This window comes from Lissotriton helveticus, chromosome 3_1 (assembly GCF_964261635.1).
Source record: "Lissotriton helveticus chromosome 3_1, aLisHel1.1, whole genome shotgun sequence".
In the NCBI taxonomy this organism is placed as follows: domain Eukaryota; kingdom Metazoa; phylum Chordata; class Amphibia; order Caudata; family Salamandridae; genus Lissotriton; species Lissotriton helveticus.
The window spans coordinates 358,692,779-358,714,541 of record NC_136061.1 but is presented as its reverse complement, the minus strand read 5'-3'; the positions used below and the strand labels follow the sequence as shown (position 1 = coordinate 358,714,541).

At 45.2% G+C, this 21,763-nt stretch overlaps 1 protein-coding gene across 2 annotated transcripts in view; it reads left to right on the top strand.

Annotated features, from left to right (window-relative positions):
* The window catches only part of TAOK1 (TAO kinase 1), a 1,359,031-nt gene that overhangs the window by 642,377 nt on the left and 694,891 nt on the right, over positions 1-21,763 (top strand). For both annotated transcript variants that reach the window (XM_078680056.1, XM_078680057.1), the window contains exon 10: positions 15,067-15,148. In XM_078680056.1, the coding sequence (XP_078536182.1) occupies positions 15,067-15,148 (82 nt within the window). The remainder of the gene's footprint in view (positions 1-15,066; positions 15,149-21,763) is intronic.

Here is a 21,763-nt window from a genome sequence, read left to right as displayed (position 1 = left end):
ACCAAACCAAAGTACTCACAAATGCTGTTTGACAGGAGAACCCAGCCATGCCTGGACGTAGGAAAATAACACCTTCATAAACACCACAAAGCCCGAGTCATCCTTGATGCAATTCTTACTACGAAATCACAAACAGATACGGTAATGAAATTCAGGACAAAATATGCTCAAAATCTTAAAGCTCTCCCTCAACTTGGCTTTCCTCACAGAGTACATCCACAAATAGACTTATTTTTTTTTTTATTGAAAGAGTTTTATATAGCGCTGGCTAGACCTGAAGGTATCAAAGCGCTTTACATACGGTTCCACATAGTTGCAAACTTACATCAGTTACATATTACCAATGATACCAGTAAAAACATTTAAGGAGCATAGAAATAAAGGAAAATGGAGTGAGAAGAGTAAGGGGGTAGGGTATAGATTTATGCACTATTGCCTTAACTATGTGCAGTGGTTATATGTAGTAACTGAGAAATCTCTTCTAAATAAATTCTACATGAGTGCAAAACTAAGCTACCATTCTCCTTTGATTCTTAAAATCCTGTGATCACACCTGCCATTTTTGATCTTCCTCTGGCTCCCAGCATCTTGCTGTATTGGGTTCAAAACCCAGAGTATAAAACTGTATGGACTAGGAGTAATATTCCTGTGTCAAAGAATCTCCCCAACACCCTAGAGATGGACTTTGATCTAACACACCCTTCAGCTTTAAGTGGCACCCTTCAACAAAAAAAGACTCTGAGGTGTTTTTGTGGTTCAAGCCAAAAAGCTATGGGGCTCTCTCCACCTCCAGATAAGAAAATTAGAGAAGCCCCTAGCTTTCCGGAAGGCTAGGAAAATGTGGCTTCTGAAATTTTGGGGTCCTAAGGGATACCTAAGCAGTCTCAAAGAAAAGACCCATCAGCTAGTGAATACAAGATCGCAACAGCTTTTAACTGAATTAAAGCTGCAGGATGTGGAATTTATTGCTGTCCTGTAATATTGAAATATGAGCATGCTTATGAGCAGCCCCATATTTGCAGGGCCCAGCTCACCTCGTCCAGCTCTTACCAAATAGATCATAACATACGGGAATGCCTGCAGTAACTCTGGGCAATGACTCACTAGTGGCAGCTGTGCGCTATTCACTTGCCAGACCACATAACATAGTCCCAGTTCATGATCTACATACACTGTAAGTAAAGCAACGTTTGAGAGCAGTGTAAAACTCAATGGAAGAACCACTATAATGCTGAGAAAATCTTTGTGATCTTGATGACCATACTAATACCCTCCAGCCAACATATGTTTCATGTTTGTTTAACCCACTTTGTTATGGCTCAGTTATTGCAGTGTAATCCAATGGGTATAAGATGCAGAATCGAACACCTCAGTTCACATTTTCAATGAGTCACTCATTTTTATTAGAATATGAAAAACACAAAATGAAAATTTTCTTCTAAATCTTAACAGAATTAATTGTTTGATAAAGACATATATGAATGGCTACTGTTCATATATTTGCCTACTTGGCTTTACTCATTCGAATGATGGACATTGCTTCAAAAACACTCAAATGTATTAGTTCATTTTTCTTCAAATACTTTACACATACAGAATTCATTTCAGTCTTAGAACACAAGTCTTCACTTGACCATCAGTGCGGTCTTTAAAAAAGCTCATATTGATTCATTTATTTATTTTGAAAGTTTTATATAGCGCGAACAAGATCTTTGCAGATATCAGAGCGCTTTACAGACGAAAAGAACAACGTGTGAGCAAATAGTATTGGGGTGGGTAAGGTACATGTGGGAGCATAGACCACCAGATACATCAATAATGATACAAGTACAAATACAAGTACAAATAATTGATAGCGTAAACACTCAGGCAGGTCATCAACACGAGTCATGCAAAAATGCAAAAAAGGTAAAACTGAATGATGCAGCGTCTGTAAATAACATCCCCAGTAATAATTCAAGTGAATTTGGCCATGAGGATAGCTTTTACTTCTTTCTTAAAAAGTATGGTAGAGGAGATGAGCCTGATTTCAGGGGGGAGTGAGTTCCAGATCCTGGGTGCCATTCCAGAGAAGGAGCGTTTATACGTTTTTTCCTTACGGAATCTTTGGGGCTTTAGCAGGAGATTGTTTGTGCCTCTAGTGATTCTAGAGCCTCCGGAAATCGACAGCTTTTGGGCGAGGTATCCGGGTGAACTCAGGTGGACAGCCTTGTGCGTGATGCAGGCGATTTTCAGATGAATTCTGGCTTCAAAAGGTAGCCAGTTCAGGGCTCTCAGGTCAGGGGAAATGTGTGAGTGTTTTCTTGATCCGGTGATGAGTCTCGCTGCAGCGTTTAGAGAAGCTCTTATGGGTGCCGTGGTAGTTAGGGGGAGACCGCAGAGGGCGATGCTGCCGTAATCTATTCGAGGGATGACTAAGCTTGTACCGCAGTTTGGAAATCTTTGGCTGGAAGGAAGGGTTTGAGTTTCCTTAAGGTATTGATCTGGTAGTTCGCCCCTTTGGTTGCTTTGTTGATGTGCTCCTGCATGTTGAGGTTGGTGTCAAGTGTTATGCCTAGAGATTTTGCTGAGTCTACAATGGTGGGATGAACATTGAGTGCGGTTAAGTGTTTAAGCCAGATTTGAGTGGTAGTGATCTTCGCAGGAGGTGAGATCAAGAGGACCTCTGTTTTAAGAGCATTGAGCTTGAGATGATTAGCGGCCAACCATGCTTGGGTGCTTCTGATCGTTGAATTCAAGAGCATAATGTCTTTGCGTGATTGTACTTTGAGATAAAGTTGGGTGTCATCGGCATACATGTGGAATTGAACATTGGATGCTTGTAGCAAGGTGGTGAGAGGTTCCATGACTAGGTTAAACAAAGTTGGGGATAGGGAGGATCCTTGTGGGACGCCTAGCGATACCGGTATTGGAGAAGACATCAAGTTATTACTCTTGAATTTCTGCGTTCTGTTGTGTAGAAAGGACATGAACCACTTTAGCACAGTTCCAGATATACCCATTCTTGTGTTTAATAGATCGAGTAGGTTCTCATGTTTGACGGTGTCGAATGCAGAGGAGAGATCCAGAAGGATAAGGAGGCAGGTATCGTTTTGATCTAGGATTTGGAGGGCGTCGTCAATTATGTGTATCATAGCCGTTTCTGTGCTGTGGTCCGCTCTGAAGCCTGATTGATGAGTGTTGAGTAGATCAAACTGATTAATGTGATTAGTCAATTGGGTTTGTGCGCATTTTTCCAGTAGTTTGGCAAGAGTCGGAATATTGGTAATGGGACGGTAATTGTTTAGATCTGAGGGGTCGGCTGTAGGTTTCTTTAGTAGAGGTGTGACTTGTCCAACTTTGAGGGAGTCGGGAATGGTCCCTTGTTGAAGAGAGCTGTTGATGATTTTAGTCCAAAGTGGGAGGAGCGACGGGGTAAGGTCTTTGACAGCGTTGGCAGGAAGGGGGTCCGAGAGGTGATTGGCTGGTTTCACAGTGCTGAGCAGTCTACCAATTTCTTCTTCCGAGTAGGTGGCAAAGGATGACCATGTAGCATTGTTTTTTGGTTCAGCGGGTGCTGTGCAGAGCGGTTTGGGATAGAGACTTACGTCAATGAGGAGATCGATCTTTATGTTGTCTGTTTTTTGGATAAAGAAAGAGGCGAAGTCTTCACAGGAGGGTGCTTCGCCCAGAGTACTGTGTGGTTGGGGTTGATTAGCTCAAACAGCTTTCTCGGACGATTTTTGGCTTGCTCAAGCTGACGGCTGAAGAAATCTGATTTTGTGCGTTTTATTTTCCTGAAGTGGGCATTTCTCTTTTTCTTCAGCGTTTTTAGGTGCAGTGCGGAGGGAGCTGATCTCCAGGTGCGCTCTGCCATACGCATGGCCCGTCTATCGTCGTTGAGACTCCCGTTGTACCAAGGATTGGACATTTTTGTGGATGCTCTTTTTAGCTGCATAGGCGCAGCTTCATTAACTAAAGAGGTCATAGCGTTGAGATAGTGATCCGTCAAGGCTTGGACATCCGCAACGCCAGTGGGAGGGAGTAATATATTGCAGCTGTTGGGGGGTAGAGAGTTTGGGTTGAGTTTTTTCAAGTCTCTTTTCCAGACTTTGGGTTTGAAGGATTGAACCGGGTTAAATTTGACTTTTTCGTTGATGAAGAACGTGACAATGTGATGATCTGACCAGTCACAGGGTTTGATAGATTCGAGCTGGATAGCGTCTTCTTTGGCGATGATAAGGTCGATGATAGAGCCTTTCTCGTGTGTCGGGCTGTTGCATATTTGGGTGAGGTCAAGGGCGTCGAGGAAGTTTTTAAGACTATTCACCACCGCGTCATTATGATCGTTCCAGTGGAGGTTAAAGTCACCAAGGTATATTTGTGTGAGTTGTCGCCCCGAATTGGTGGTGATCAAATCCATAATTTGCTGCGCGAAGGTAAAGTTGTCCCCTGGTGGATGGTAAATGCCGTGGAGAGAACATATCGGTTTGCCCTCACTGATAATATCAAGGCAAATGTATTCACAGGATGTTGGGGAGGGTAGGGAGGGAGAGGTTACTTTCTTGACAGAGAGGTTACTCCTGTGTATACATGCGATTCCCCCACCTTTTTGACCAACCCTGTCTAATCTGGTGATGTGGTAGTTGGGGGGAAACCAGTATGTCCAGTATGGGTGTAGAAGATTCAGTTAGCCAGGTTTCAGTCATGATGATGAGGTCTATGTCCAGTGATAAGATGAGATCAGCGATTGCAGAGGAGTGCCTAGAGGCCGATCTGCAGTTGAGGAGGGTGCATTTGAGACTGGGTGTGTCGAGGGTGGAAGGGGGTTCTAGAGAGAGGGGGACTTTTCTCAGGTTACTAAGGATAGAGATTCTGTTTTGCGTGGGGGGTCTAAGGGGATTTGGATGAATCGTTGGAATGGCGCGGAGGGTAGAGGGTATGTCGTTAAGGGGAGCTGGGTCGTAGGAGCGGAGGAGGGTCACTGTGTCGAGGTCCGATAGTGTGTTGCGGGTACGATGGGGGCGGTTTTCCCGATTGCGAACAGGGATGGAGATCCAGTGCGGGGGGCGTTGAGTGCGAGAGTCAGCTACCCGAGTGAAGGTCCTGTTAGGAAGGGTGGTGCTGGTGAAGGCGGGTGAGGGGTGTCCGGGATGTGTGCAGAGTAATTGTTTGATGATGTGAATGTCTTGTTTGAGCTTGAGGAGGGTGGTGGGTGAGGAGTGACTGGAATGCGAGCGAAGTAGTTGTTTGATGATGTGAATGTCTTCTTTGAGCTGGAGGAGGGAGGCCATAACGTGGTCTGGTGTGGGATTTGTGTTGGTGATGGGTATTGGAGGGTTGGGGGAGGATGACATAGAATGGAGGAGGGTATTGGTGGTAGGTGGAGAGTGCATAGTGGAGGATGGGCGTAAGTTAGTTGTGATGGGGCGCATGTAGGGTAATGGGGGTGAGAATCGGGGGGGAGTGTCATTGTATGTGGTTCTTTTTTGCGGAGGCGGAGTTGAATTGATAGTGGCGTGCTCAGAGTGATTAGTTAATGTGTGGAAGTGGGGGCTTCGAGTTGGGGGGATAAAGGGTGGGGATTGTCTGTGTGCGTGTCGGTCTGGTGCTGAACTCGGTTGGGCAGATTGTGGGTGGAAGCTGTGTTGTCATGGGTGAAAAGAATGGGAATGTGGGCTGGTGACAGGGGGGAGGGGGTACGGTTGGTGTATATGGGTGACAGATCTATGTCTGTGTTTGAGGGGTGTGAGGTATCTACCGTAGGTCGGTGTATGTCTAAGGTGCTGATGGTAGAGGAGAGGTGCATGTCCATTTGGGGCTGAGGTATGCTAGGGGCGTAGTAGTTGGGAGTTGTGGTGTCAGGGGAGAGAGGAGTGTGAGTGGTATGAATGGAGGTCAGGGTGTTGGTGGGACGGGAGGGAGTGCGGCTGGTGTATGTCGGGGTGAGATCTAAGTCTGTGATCGAGGAGTTAGTATGAATGGGTGTCATGGTGTTGGTGGGCCTGGAGGGGGTGCTGATGGTGTATGTCGGGGAGAGATCTAAGTCTGTGATTGTGATATTTAGTCCACTCTTTTTATGTAGGTTACCTGCATGACTTTCTTTGTCAGAAAATAATTTGAGGGCAAAAGGTGGCCATATTTTCATTTGTAACTCAGCCAATCTCTCCAAATTGAACAGCTACACATTTTTTCTGAGCCTATCATGCCTTCTCAACAGTTTGCTTGCTTTTATGTCATTTTAAAACTCACATTAAAACTTTACATTCTGACTTTGTGTTTGTAGCACAGAGAGGTAATTAAAGAAATGTCTCAAGGTCTGAGGAATGCCCTTGCACAAAACCCGGTCAGCCACAAAAATAGTTAAGGATTGTAACTGCCATTTTTTGAATGAGGAGGAGGGGGGAGAAAGTAAAAGTTCACTAGACTTATATGTCTTGTTGCTGAAGAGCTCTTAGACACTGATGTTATATAAGCTATATTCCCCCGACTGATAAGGGTACAATAGATAAAATACCGGTCAAATAGAGATTGGACTGTGTAGGAAGGTGGATACCGGACTATGGTTGCCCCCAACTTTTTGCCTAGAGTTTTGCTGGTTTCTGACTTAGTTGGCCTGGGATCTTGCTATCCAGGACCCCAGGCTTCCTGCTCTCTCTGTTAAAATGGACTCCATGTACCCTAGGTACATATCTAATTGGATACTGAGTCACCTTATCAGTCCCTGTATAGTATACCTTAGGTATCCAGGGCATAGGTGTACCCAGGGCCTACCAGGGGCTGAAGCATGTATTATGCCACCCCTGGCTGGCCATCCAAAACTGACACAACTGGCTGCAAGACAGCTGGGGCAAGGTGGTGTAATCACCCTTTGCTTTAGATATAGTATACCTATATCTGACCCTAAAATGGACACATATATTCCTATCAGTCACTCCTATGGCAGGCCTTATCAATCCTGAAGGCAGAGTGCTTGGAGTTATGTGAGATGGTGCTCTGGCATGAGCTGAGCCCGTTTGCAGCTTGAGGAACCAAGTCCAAATAGCTGTTCCATGATAACACTATACCATATACTCTTAAGTGCATTATAATCCTCGCGGTTAAATGCTAACTTTGGTATAGCATTATCAAAACATGTCGAGTAAGGTGTCATACGAATAGGAATACTAACCCCTCGCCAATTCTGGCGACGGGGTTAGCATTCCACCCTTCTAGAGGGGCACGACATGTAGGTAACTGTGAACCCCGGTTAAAGTCAGACATAGCCTCAGCTCCACAAAATGGATGCTGCCACCGAGACACAAGTCTGCCCTCCTGCTGCTGGGAGTCCTTCCAGCAACGGAGGCATGGACAAAGGGTTTCCTGTCAGGGGCGGTGCCAGCACCATCCCAGACAGGATTTTGTGTATCCCAGGTAGGCAGGGCTGAAAGGAAGGTGACTGCAAGTGGCACCCCGGTACTCACTGTGCATATGCCGGCTCAAACCAGTTCCTGGGGCACACCAGCCCCTGAGCTGGGGAGAGACCGGACAAAGGAGAGGGGTGTAACCACCCCCCTCCTAGTCCCACCCATAGGGCAGGACTTAGTCGCGGGCCAGCCCCTTTTCTTAGAATAAAGGTAGGAGCAGGCCCCCTTCCCAAATGAGATAATCTTGAATCTTGAAACTACTTTCCACGAAAGGAACTCTTGACTCTTCTGAAGACTCTCCCTTGTGGCTAAGGAGTAGCCACCCTGCACCAGCAGGCACCATCGAAGCTCTTGTGGTTTGCTGTAAGTCCATCCTCCGGATCAAGACTGCCCAGCTCGACGAGACCCGGATTCCCTGCCATCTCTGACCTCTACCTACATCATCCAGCCCAGCTGAGATTCATGGGTGTGACGAGACCCGTGGGACCGGCCATCTTTAAGACCTGCACGACGCTTCACCAGCACGACCCCCGAGAGACCCTCGAGTAAGTGCATTGGGGTTTGAGAAGCCCTAACCCTGAGCAGCTCCAGCACCGAAGTCCAGCCCCCCAGCATCCACGAGATCTGCGTGGGGCCCTTCTGCTCTTTGCTGCTCACCGCGTTGTCCGGCCACTTGCCTGCTGGCTTGTAGCCCTCCTGACGACGAACCACGACACTTTCATCGCTGGTCTGGTTGCTCCAGACTGGCCCTGGCTCCCCTCCAACAGAGGAGCACCCCGGACCCTCCTGGTCCACTCCAGACGCCATCTTGAGTCCACCGCGTGGGCTTGCCTTTGCCAAGGCTTGTTGCTCCAATCCTGGTTTCAGCAGCGCCGACAGCAGACACCCTCGTGGGACAGCTCGCCCCTCCATCCTGGTCGCCGACAACGCCTCCTGGTCCGAGAGACTGCAGAGCCCAGCGTCGCCCACTCACCTGGTCGAGGTGACTTCATCCGGTGCCATCCTCGTGCCCATCTGATCACTGGCTAGTGATCAAGAACTGAGTCCCCTCTGCTTTCAGGTCATCTTCAATTCCGATCCAGGCTTGGATCCCATCGAACTTCATCACTGGTCGCCTGCCAGCAACTTCTTCTTTCAGGCTCCATAGACTGTAACGAGGATTCCCGACGTCTTTTGAACCCTATGCAGCCGCAGCCCCTGGGCTAGGTAACTCGAGCATTTCGGTGCTCCAACGTAGGTTCACTATCTAAGTGTCCAGATCCTTTTTCGTTTTCAGCCTAACTAGTCGGATTCGTCCGATAACACTAACTTTACGAAATCTAGCATCCATAGACTTTGTCCCGCATCCCGCGTGAGAGTGCACACTCTGCACCCGATCTCCCTAGGCTTCCTGCTCCTAACCTTAGGGTTCAGTAGTGTAGTCCTAGCGATCCTGAAGCCTCTGGAACTTGTTACTTACCTGCTAGTATTTCGCATTCCACTTTTGTAGTGTATGGTTTTTCGTGCCCCTCGGGCATCTGTGTAAATTGTACTACTTAAAGTATTTTCGTAAGAGTTTTGTATTGTGCTTAGCTCCCTGACTCATAAAGAGTTCAGGGTAGACTTGTTATTAATAAATATCCTATATTTTTATAACAACTTGTGTGGTGTCCTTTCACTTGGTGTTCAAGGGGTATATGTGATGGTAAAACAGCTGGCTTAACACGCCCTCTAGAGTTTAGCCTGAAGACTGCTCGTGTCCATGCTACTAGGATAGCTGGTCTGAAAGGTTGACTTACAACCAATCATCAATAAGGGTTGTTTGGTATGATACAAAGTGATCACTAGAATAGTGAGCACTATATATCAGGCCAACTTCTCACAGACTGTTCGAGGCACATGTGCTGTAGATGTGCATGCTTTGCATGCTCCTGCTAACTAGTGTTGGGTCCGGATGTTTGCAAGTTCTTTTTCTTCGAAGAAGTCTTTCCTGTCACAAGGTAATGTGACTCCTCCTTTCGGTGATAGTGCTTGGGCATCAACTCCATTATTAGATTGTTTTTTTCCGCCATCGAGTTCAAACCTGTATTACTGCGCTCTGGTATGAAAACCGTTTTTCAGGTTCCCCTCGGTGTGTGCAATCAACTCTACCCTCGACGGTATTGTTTCCGTACGCGTTTCCCTGTTCTCCGCATATCGAATCGTTCAATAGATTCTCAATTTTTGATCAAAAACCTCGTGGGAGGCCAACAGGCCTAGTCGCGTCAGTCCAGCTTTGTGCCTATGGAATGGACTCTATTCCAATTTTGTCTTCGGTTCCACGTCCAGTACCCTCGAACCGACCTACATCAAGTTTGTAATTTGTGCCTCTCTCCGTAGCACAAGGAGGAAGACTGCGCCGCTTGTAAATCGTTTCGTTCTAGGAAGCCTCTACGCGATCATCGGGTTTGACGAAGAGAGATGCGACGCCAAAGCATCCAACACACTCCAGATATCTTTGGGGAAAAATCAGACCAAGAAGAGATCGAAGTGTCTGCTACAGAAGAAGAAGAGGCCCTCTCCATTCTAGAGTCCAATTGCGAGCTCAACATCGATCTTGGGTCTTAAGAAGTGCCTCCGGGACAGGGAGCCATGAGTACCGAAAGCCCCTTGCCCCTAAATCCTCTTCCAAAACACATAAGGGTACGGCACCACCTCTGCCTTCTGGCCAAGGTCGACACAGAGACACTGTTTCAGACGCCCTGCTTCTCGGCTTGGCTCCAAAACAAACAGTCAAGCCTTCTGGCTCGGGACTGAGTCGACCGAAATTACTTTCGAAACCCAAAATCATCAGGCTCAGAGGACAAATCTTGTTCGGAGCCGAAACCCTCCGCTTCGAAACACAAACGTGGTTCGGAGCCGAAACCCTCCGCTTCGTAACACAAACACGATTCGGAGCCGAAACATTCCACTACAAAAGACAAGTCTAATTTGATGCCGAAATCGAAGGATAGTGTTCCTGAGCCAACAGAACCAATTTTAGACGTTCTTAAGATCCAAATTGGATCCCAAACAGATTTTTTTTAAATATTAATCCTGATACTGAACATCTTTTGGATAAAGAACCAGCAAAACATAAGCTTCCAGCAGGGACACTGCTAATAAGATTTCCCTAAAGAAGGAGGACACGGCTACCATTCCTGTTTATCCAGCCCCACAACCCTCTCTGCCTCCACCATCTTCTCCACAGTTAATAATTGAAAATCCCTTACACATAACACCTGAGGGGTCTCCACATACAGATACAGATTTGGATCATGGTGATGATGATACCCATTTGCCTGCAAACCCATGGAATGATTACACCATTAAACTTCCAGTAGACAATGAGCCAGACCTTTGTCCTGCAAAGCCATCGCCACCAGATGACAATATGGCTTATCTACCGCTCATTGCTAGAGCAGCAGACTATCATGGGGTACCCTTAAATACAGAGACATTAGAAAAGGACTTTTTATTTGAAACACCTGAGTCCACGCACAGGTCAAGTCAAACACTCCCTATGCTTGAAGGCATGATGAGGCATGCAGCTGATATCTTTAAAACCCTGTTTGAGCACGTATTTTAACTTCAAGAGTAGATAAAAAATATAAACCCTCACCATCAGATCCTGTGTTTATCAAGGGACAATTACTTCTTGAATCCCTAGTAGTGGTCAATGCTCGCAAAAGAGCTAACTCGCAGTCCTCTAGGGATGCACCTCCCCAGATAAAGAATCCAAACTTGTATGCCTCTGGAAAATCTGGAAAATCAGTAGCTGTTCAAGCCACTAACCACTGGCGCATCGCAAACACACAGGGCCTACTAGCTAGGTATGACAGGGCACACTGGGATTAGATGGAGAAACTGCTCCAATATCTCCCAGACGAACACAAAACTAAGGCACAGCAGCTAGTTGAAGAAGGAAAACTCATCTCTATCTCCTCAATCAGGTTTGCTTAAATGCAGCTGACACCGCAGCTAGAGAGATCAATACTAGCATTCTCCTTAAAAGGCATGCTTGGCTTAGGATCTTGGAATTTAAGCCTGAAGTTCAACAGTCTGTTTGGTCCTCTAGTCGACCAATCCTTAGAAAAGATGAAAAAGGACACTGAAGTGGCAAAATCCATGCTGGCGCTCCAGTTCCCATCCAATAGAGGCTTCTTTTACTGCTCATTTTACACAACAGGGTCCAAAACAACATCCTCAGACCCAAATACTTTCTCTTACAAAGGCAACAATCAATCCTTTCCCTCTAGAGGTTTCTATAGAGGATGATGTAGAGGAAACCATTCCAAAGGTAGGGGTAAAGGTGCCACATCTTGTAACACCCCTTCACCTAATAAACAGTGACTTGCCAACATTTCCTCGATCACTTAACACCTGTCGGGGAAGATTTCAATAGTTTCTCCCCATTTGGCAATCTATAACAACCGACAAATGGGTGCTTGACCCTATCCAACATGGTTATTGCTTGGAGCTCACCTCCAATCCACTGAACATTCACCTTGCGTTCACAAACTGTTGTCAGTCCATTTACAGTTACTCAAACAAGAGGTGCAATCTTTCTTACAAAAGGGAGCCATAGAACCAGTTCCGTTTCAGTACCAAGGTTCAAGGGTTTTCTCTCTTTATTTTCTAATTTTGGATCTCAGAGAGTTAAACCAGTACATACTGTCAGAACATTTCCATTTGGTAAAGCTACAGCAGGTTCTTCCTCTTCTACAGCAAGGCAATTTTATGTCCACACTGGACTTAAAAGATTCATATTTTCACATTCCCATTCATCCAGCTCATTGCAAATATCTCAGATTTGTGATAGCAGGCAAACACTATCAGTTCAAAGTACTTCCATTCGGAGTAACTACAGCTCCCAGGGTGTTTACAAAATGCCTAGCATTGGTAGCAGCTCAACTCAGAAGACAACAAATTCATGTTTTTCCGTACCTAGACGACTGGTTCAAAGCCAGCACACACCAAAAGTATTTAGAAAAAACTCATACCGCTCTACACCTACCTTACCAATTGGGTTTCACGGTCAACTTTCAAAAATCTCATCTACAGTCTTCACAGATACAATCTTGTCTAGGAGCCCCTCTTAACACTCACGCAGCTCAAGCCTCCGCCAATGCAGCCAGAATTTCCAATAACCAAACTCTATTGCTGCAGTTTCAAACCAACCAAACCTTGCCAGCCAGGACTTTCATGCGACTACTGGGAATGATGGCATCATGCATTGCAATAGTACCTCATGCATACCACACATGTCCATTACAAGAATGCTTAGCACGTCAGTGGAATCCGTCATACGGTTAATTAACAGATCTAGTGTTGGTGGACAAGCGCACCCATCGATCTCTGCTGTGGTGGAACCCACAAAATATATCAAAAGGGCAGTTTTTCATCAACCCTGTTCCACAAGTCGTGCTAACAGCCGACCCATCACACACGGGCCGGGTGCACGTCTCCACATTATAGATCTAGAGCTTTAAGCAGTATTTCTAGCGCTGAAAGCTTTTCAGTCTCATCTCACATGCAAAGTTGTCCTAGTCCGCACAAACAACATGACAGCCATGTACTATGTGCAAAAACAAAAGGGGACACATTCTATTCAACTGTCATGCATGTGTCAGACAATTTGGAAATGGGCAATCCATCACAAGATTCACCTTCTGGCAGAGCACCTCCCACACCATCTATCCAAAGGCAATGCTTTATGGATGAATTGGTCAGACATATTTGCCTACTCTTTGCCGCCACTTCCACTCCTTCCGTTTGTGGTTTGGAAACTCAGACAAACCTCACTCATACTGATTTTGGTAGCTACCACATGGGCCCGTCAACCATGATACATCACCCTGTTGGAGCTCTCAGTAGTTCCACATCAAAAGCCACAGCTCACCTCCAGTGTACTCACTCAGAACCATAGAGAAATCAAGCATCCAAATCCCAAGCAGCTCAACCTAATGATTTTGCTCCTGAGGTCAGAGTTTGGATATTTAAATTGCCATTAGACTGTAGGACTATTCCAAATGAAGCAAGAAAACCTACTACCAGAGCTTGCTATGCAGCAAAATGGAAACGATTTGTTGTTTACTACAATAACAACAGAATTCTAGCTCTATATGCTTCTATTTAATACATTGTCTGTTACCTTTTAAACCTACAGCAATGTGGGCTAGCTTACACATCTATTCGGTTGCATCTTGCAGCAGGAGCTGCATATTTGCAAAACAGAAAGCATGTGTCTTTGTTCAAAGTTCCTGTCATCAAAGCCTTTATGGAGAGCCTAAAGAGAGTTATTCCACCAAGCATTCCACCGGCACCAGTGTGGAATCTTAATGTCGTACTTACAAGACTTATGGGTCCACCTTTCGAAGCACTACACAAGTGTCCTTTACAGTTTCTCTCATGGAATGTTGCATTCCTCATTGCAATTACTTCATTAAGGAGAGTTGGTGAGCTACAGGCATTAACTTTAGAAGAACCCTCCTTTCAGCTTCATGGAGATAGGGTTGTTCTTCGTGCCAATCCCAGATTTCTTCACAAAGTGGTTTCTCCTCTCCATATTAACCAGTCAGTTGAGTTACCTGTGTTCTTTCTTCAACCTAATTCGGTAGCGGAACGGGCTCTTCACACACTTGACGTCAGAAGATCTTTATTGTATTATATCGAAAGAACAAAAGATTTTTGTAAACCAAAGCAACTGTTTGTTTAATTCACACCACCTCACAAAGGCAATCCTATTTCTAAATCTGGCATTTATCTACACCCCCTAGAGTTAATTTCTATAGCTGACATTTGTAAAGCACCAACATGGTCTACACCACACACATTTACCAAACACTATTGTGTGGATGTACAAGCACGCCAGCAAGCCAATGTATGGCAGGTAGTGCTACAAACACTTTTCCAGACATCTACATCTACTGGTTAGCCACCGCTTTGGGAGAATACTGCTATATAGCCTACGTAAGTGTTTACTGCTATTGCATGTAGGCACATCAATGGCACAAAAGCCTAAACCTGCTGGACTTTAAGCTCGGAACCTCTAAGTCTGGCAGATGTCAGTATCTAGGGTGTTTTGATTTTCTGTGTGATTTTTTTGCTTTTGTTGCATTTGTTTTACTATGTGATTTGCCAGCCTCTGTTCCTTCCTCTCATCTGTGCATGTCATGCTGCTTTGTTGGAGCTGCATGGTCTCGTTTATAGTTATTCCCCAATGTGTTGAAATGATTACTTTGACTTAATCCTTTCATTTAATGTGATTATTTTAAAGTCTTTCCATGATCCATTCGATTGAGACTTTAATTATAATTCAGCATCCATAATCTGCTTTCAAGGTAATTCTGCTGACTGCCCCAATAAGATGTATTAGTTGTTCCCTCTCACATCCCTAAACCCCTTTTGTTTCCTAATAAAAGTCTAAACTCACTAGATTACTTGTTAACTCCAGGTTTAATAATGAATTGCATGCACCCCTTCTGTAAAAATACTTAGTCTGACAAATGCTTTCATTCATCAGACCGCTACAATAGAGTGAGTCGTTTTTATCAAATACATGCTATTTCAGGTAGTTTTGACTGTTGGTAAAATATTTACTGTTCTTTGTTCAAGAATTCTTTGTTGTTGCTGAACTTTGAGCTTTTGCTTAGACTTGGATCTTGATTTTTACTTGTGATAGGTCGGACTATTTTCGAAACTTTGTAGATTCTTGCCTTCAGAAAATTCCTCAGGACCGGCCTACATCAGAGGAGCTTTTGAAGGTCAGTTTTTCATATAGTTTGTAAACATAAGAAATAAAAATGCTATTGTTATTGCATACAAAGTCAATGCGTGAAATAATTTTTGCATTTTCTTTTAATCGCAATCAGGATTTTCAATTATGCTTTTTTCTGTTATAATTTTAAAGGCCCATATAAAGGAGACACATGCTTAAACTCTAAATTGATTGATAGGCAATGCAGTGTAGCAGCTTCCTGGAGCAGTCTGTGATTAAAACACACTTTCCCTTTAAGTAACGATGGATCAGTGTCACTTGGAAATTAGAGCTATTGCGACTTATGTTTGTGTTTAGTTCCTTTTTAAAATCTGAGAGATATCCACTTGCTTTGGGGAATATACTCTATTGGTTGAATACTCTTGTACAAAAATCTAGAAAGCAATGAAGGTTTGCAAACATTTGATGAGCGTTTCTTGTCTATCACTTTCCTAGTATTTGTGATATCTATTTTGGAACGTACATTATAAATTTAACCCATAAACATGTGAAACCATAACTTCCCGATGTTCTTGACTGGCAAGTTCCAGTTTCAGTTACTTGGGCCATATATATGTACAAGGTAGTGCCAACCATTTGAATGCCAGTACCCATCATGCTTAATGTTTTTAGGGCTCTCCTAGGTACCGCATGCACTATCCTTGAGACATGTGGTATTTTGTCTATGGGCTTTAAACACGCCCTCCTCTTTCCATTGGTTCTTTTTTCTGCCTTTACAAATTCCTTAGTTGGTTATTAGCATACAATTGTCCCGCCTTTGGGCTGTTTTGTTCCACCCTGGAGACTGCCCCTGCTACATGAATCCTTTCAGTATGGGCCATGTATTTTTCTTTAGTGCCACATTGTTTTTCCGCTCTTTCCTCGCTGCTGCTCTCAGTTCACTTAATAACCTGTGCCGTTCCCACACCAACACCCCCTTCTCTTGCAGCTTGTTTTTATTTGGAACAGCTGCTCTTCTCTCCCTCTCCTGGGCTGCAGCTGCCTCCTCCTCTCTACGCCCCCCACTATTCCTCCCATTGGCACTTTCATAACAATGTGACGAGTAAGCTGGTAATTTGTTTTTATCAATGCCATTCCTGTTGGTTAAGGTCATTATGTGGTAATTAATTACAGATGCTCTACTTTTTGTACAATGCATTTTTTTTGACGTGTTCACCCTTGCTTTGCTGCTTAAAGGAAACCTCTAACGATTGAAGATTGCCGTTGAAAATTATACATGCTTTTCTTTTTCTTATGTCTGTGTCATATCTCACACTTGTCGCTCTCAAGTGTGTTTCTGTTTTATCCCTGCAGCATCTGAAAATTGTCTCTATTGAGCGCATGTTCATTTGCTTCCAATCTTCATCTTGCTGCAAGGGATTTTGTGTCTTTTGTTCTGCGTACATATTTGGCTTTTAGCGAACCAAAGGAAGGGTTAAGGATTGTAAACTACAACAAATGAACAGTGTTCTGCATTATCTATTTTTAAACTTGTTTTTTTTATTCGTTTTTTAGATACTTAAAAGTAGCACCGCATTATAAAGTTAGTCAGCGACTCAAAAATGGTGAAGCACATCTTCTCCAGTATTGGGGTGTCTTTCATAGATTCACATGCCTGAATCATTCCCCGTTGTCGGAGTGGGAGTCCCACGGTACATAAAAAAACAATAATATGCACATAATAACCAAAAAACCTTGGTAATACCGAACCAGGAAGTAAAGTAGCCCTAGTTCAAGAGCAAAATCTTTCACACTCTTGACTATCATAGTAATTTTGTATAGTCCAAACTGCAGCCAATCAGGCAACAGGACCCACCAGAATGTTCTCCCAAGACGCTCAGGCTATCGGATTTTCCACCGCATGTCGTGTGAAGGGAGTCTCCCTGAGCTCTGCTCAGTACTTCACTTTTTCTGACTGGATTTCTTCATCCAAGATGTCTTCTACTAAAAAATCTCTCTTCAGGCCTTGTGAATCCTGTGTGAAGCTCTGACTTTTTAAAGAAGATCCCCACAAAAAGTGCATCTACTGCCTTTATCCTGATCATGAGGTGAGAGATTGTAAAATCTGCAGGACCTTCCCTCAGAAGTCCCTCAGAGACCGGGAAGGATGCCTTCTTCTGTGGCTACAGAAGATTAAAGACCAGAACAATCCCCTCTCTGAAGTGGAAAGTGTGGCTTCAGGGTAATCTGTATCCTCAAGAAAGAGGATGGCTGAGGAAGATCTATCTTCCACTGGGGCTAAGGTGCTCAGGAAAGCTCCGACCTCCAAGGGCTCTAGCTTGCCTTCTGCAAAAAAGGCTTCTCCACCTTCTGAATCGTCATCTGTCTTGTCCCCTAAAAGGACTGGAAAGTCTTTGACATCTAAGAGGCTACCTGAGAAGGTTTTTCCTCAGAAGAAGAGGTCTACGTCGTCGATGAAGTCGTCGTCGGTTCCATCGTCGTCGATTATCATCGTCGACCGACGCCACTTCAACGTCAACAGTCACCTTCTCACCACCTAAGCCAAAGATGATAATGTTGTCAGCCTCTTCACCGTCGACGCAGGTCTCTGTTGTGGTAAGACCTATTTCGTCAACGAAGATTATGCCTTCCGGAGCGCCGACGACTACGAAAGGAGGTAAGATTCCATCGACAAAGCACCCGTCGACGGAAGACTGGCCCGACGTCGATGACCCCACCATCGACGAAGACTACCCCGTTGACGAGTGCTCCGTCGACTAAGACTGGCTCGACGTTGAAGATCCCACCGTCGACGAAGGCTGCCTCATCGTCGACCGCTTCATCGTCGACGAAAAATGCCACGTCGACGAAGGAGGCCTCGTTGTAAAAAACATCAACGAAGATTACACCATCACTTAAATTGACTGTCTCGTCGACACCATCTTCTTCGACGACACAGTCGACACCACTTTAATCGACATGTACTGAACTTCAAGTATGGTCTTCCATACCCTCTACAGCCTCTTTTGCCCATCCGATTATGTCACCTTCTCTGCTTGAGAGACATGTCACGTCATTAAAAGCACTTATCACCGCTTAAATTGCCTGGCCAATTGCTAGATTCAGATGATGATGAGGAGCAATCTTATGTAGACGACAGGTTCCGCACTGCTACAAGTCCATCTGAATTGCTTATTAAATATCAAGAGGAAGATCCAGACGAGGAACAGTTCTCTGAATCTGTATGTCAAGCTCCTACCACGGTGCCCTCAGCACAAATGCCTTTGGCTCTTCTTAATAATATACAGTACATGTTAGACGATTACTATCAGCGTTTCCCTCAATCTGAGTCGGCGGCGTCTCTACCATCTACTTCGATGCCTCAGGCCTCTACATCCGCTTTGAAATCTCCAAGACCACCTTCTCCAGCACCATCTCATCATTCTCAAGAAGCGAACACCACAGATGAGGATAGAGAGGAAGGAGAGGTGGATGACAAATCTAGTCTGCCGGAGTGGGATGAATACCAAATTCAGACACCGTCACTTTCAGCTGCGGCTAATTCGCCTCCAGTAGACATCGGAGGCTTAAATCTCCTGATGGAAAGGGCTACTAAAAGATTCTTAATCCCGATGGAAACAAAGAAAGATGAGTGCTTTCTTTATGATTTTAAAGATCAGCCGCGAAGGCAAGTCAAAACTTTTCCCATCATTGACTTCATATGGAAGGAAGGTTTAAAAATGATGGCGACACCCAATTCCCTTCCGGCTGTATTGCCCCGGTTAGACAAAAAGTACAAGGCACCGGACAACTCTCCTGCATGCCTAATAGGGCAACCCAAGGCTGATTCGGTCGTCACTCAAGCGGCTCAAAGAAGGGCCAGGAACCCCTCTTCACCTATTTCGGCTCCACCTGATAGAGATGGCAGGCGTTTGGATTCCATCGGGAAGAAGGTCTCCACGATGAAGCAACCACTGTAAGAGCCGCAAACTCCCTAGCGATATTAGGGAGATACGACAGGCAAATGTGGTCCGACATCTCCCCCTATGTTGAGATGTTACCAGAACCTGCAAAAACTGAGGCAAAGCAAATATTGCAAGAGGGTGAACTTGCTTCAGCAGAGATGATTGACGCAGCAGTAGACGTGGCGTCTACAGGTTTCAGACAGCTAGCGGGTGCGGCTGTGTTAAGGAGACCGGGATGGCTAAAGTCCACATCGTTTTGCCAGGAGGTCCATACCAAAATAATTGACATGCCTTTTTGATGGCGAGTTTCGTTTTGGCCAGCATGTTGACGAGGCCCTGCAGGCTAATCAAGAAGGACACTGAAACGGCGAGATCTTTGGTTAGCCTGCAGTTTCGCAAGTCGTCCTTTTGAGGGGCTAAAGGGCGTGGATCCTTTTCCAACAGAGGAAATTACAATCAGCAGAAGTCATATCAAACCTCTCAATCCAACCAGAGATACCAGCCCTACAAACAACAGTGTTACGGACAGCGGGGTAATTTGAACACGCAGTCCAGAAGGAAGTGCTCCTACTGTGGAAGAGATTCCAATAAAAAACAGTGAGACTTGCCACCTGCGACCATCTCTACCCTCCCCCCAGTCAAAAGTTGGAGGGAAAATATCCTGATTCTTCTCAAACTGGTCCGCAATTACTACAGACAAGTGGGTCCTGGATATAGTGGCCAGAGGACAGAAGTTAGAATTCGTCAAAATTCCCCCAAATTCTCCTCCCAAGGGCCCGCCTCCAGCTCATATCAAGGAGTTGTTCACCCAAATACAATCAATGATACAGAAAGGAGTGATCGAAAAAGTTCCTTACTTGCAAAAGGGAACAGGTTTTTACTCAAGATTTCTCCTCATAAGGAAAAAATCAGGGAAACGGCGTCCCATCCTGGACCTGCGCACCCTCAACAAATACTTTAAGAAGTTGACCATCCGAATGTTAACACTTCAAGAAATACTCCAGCTTCTTTCAATGGGGGATCACATGGCCACCCTCGACCTTCAAGACACTTATTTTCATGTGCCGATCTTCCCCAGACACAGAAAATTCTTACGATTCAGCTGCCAGGGATTTTCAGTTCAAAGTTCTCCCGTTTGGACTTCGTTCAGTGTCCCGTGTTTTCACGAAAGTTATAGCTCCGGTGGCAGCACATCTCCGCTTAGAGGGCATTCAAATCTTCCCATACTTGGACAATTGCCTTATCAAGGCCAGTTCTTTTACAACAGCAAGCGCACTTGTTCAAAAGTGCCTGTCTCTATTCCAGTCTCTGGGTCTTTCCATCAACTTCGAAAAATCCCATCTCATTCCATCTCAAAGAAAGTCATTCTCGGGAGCCACACTGGTTACCCATCTTACTCAGGCTTTCGTCTCAAAAGAAAGGCAACACAAGATCTGCAAGATGGCTCGCCTATTGCAACAAAAAGAGTACGTTTCAGTTTGTATGTTCAAATCTTTCCTAGGGAATGATCTCATCCTGCATCCCTCTAATACCCAACTGTCGTCTCAGAATGAGACCTTTACAGGAGGCACTCAACCTCCAATGGTTGCAAGTTTCGGGGTCATTCAACGACATTATCCACATAACTCCTTGCATTAGAGAAGTTTTTCACTAGTGGACTCAGATGAAAAATTTGCAAGAGGGATGTGCATTCCTGGCGGAAGTACCAAATTTTACCATCACCACGGATACTTTCCTCGAAGGATGGGGTGCACACCTTCAGGGAATGATTGTCAACGGAAAGTGGACTGTGCAACAAAAGAAGTGGCACATCAACCTCCTGGAGCTAAGAGCCATATTCGTGGCCTTGAAATCCTTTCGGACAGTCATTCAAGGGTCCTCAGTGCTAATTCGGACGGACAATACAACAAGTATGCATTACTTAAACAAGGCAGCACAAAATCGGCCTTTCTCTCCCAGCAAGCCCAAGAGATTTGGGATTGGGCTCTGGATCACACGATCAATCTTTCAGCTGTCCATGTTCCAGGGATTTCCAATGTACTAGCGGATTCGCTCTGCAGATCTGCAATATTCATTCACGAATGGGAGATCCATCAACTGGCGCTGGACCGAGTCTTTCGGGAGTGGGGTCACCCCGATCTGGACCTGTTTGCAACAATTCAGAACTGCAAATGCCCACACTTAGCAAGCTGGCTTCCCCACAAGGACTCATGCGGGGATGCGCTTTCGATGAACTGGCCTCAGATATATGCATACGCCTTACCTCCGATTCCGTTGGTTCCCAGAGTCATCTGCAAAATGAAGAGGTAGCCGTGTTGCCTCATCCTCATTGCTCCCAGATGGGCTCGCCAATACTGGTTCACCAAACTTCTCCTCCTTTCGGAGTGCGATCCCGTTCAGTTTCCACCAATACCGAACCTTCTGACCATTCAGGGGGGTCAAATTTGTCACCCGGACCCAGCCTCCTTGAGATTAGCAGCTTGGCTCCTCAACACCTCGAGTTCGCACACTTGGATATCCCTGCGGATTGCCAAGAAGTTTTAGCCAATGATAGAGCACCTGCCACGGTTAAGACATACAAACTCAAATGGAAGAGATTCTGTGCCTGGTGTCACTCGGCCAATTTACATCCAATTGATGCCAAGCCAGAACAGATCTTACCGTTCTTTCTTCATTTGGCTAGATCGGGTTTAGCTCATTCCACGTTGAAGGTATTC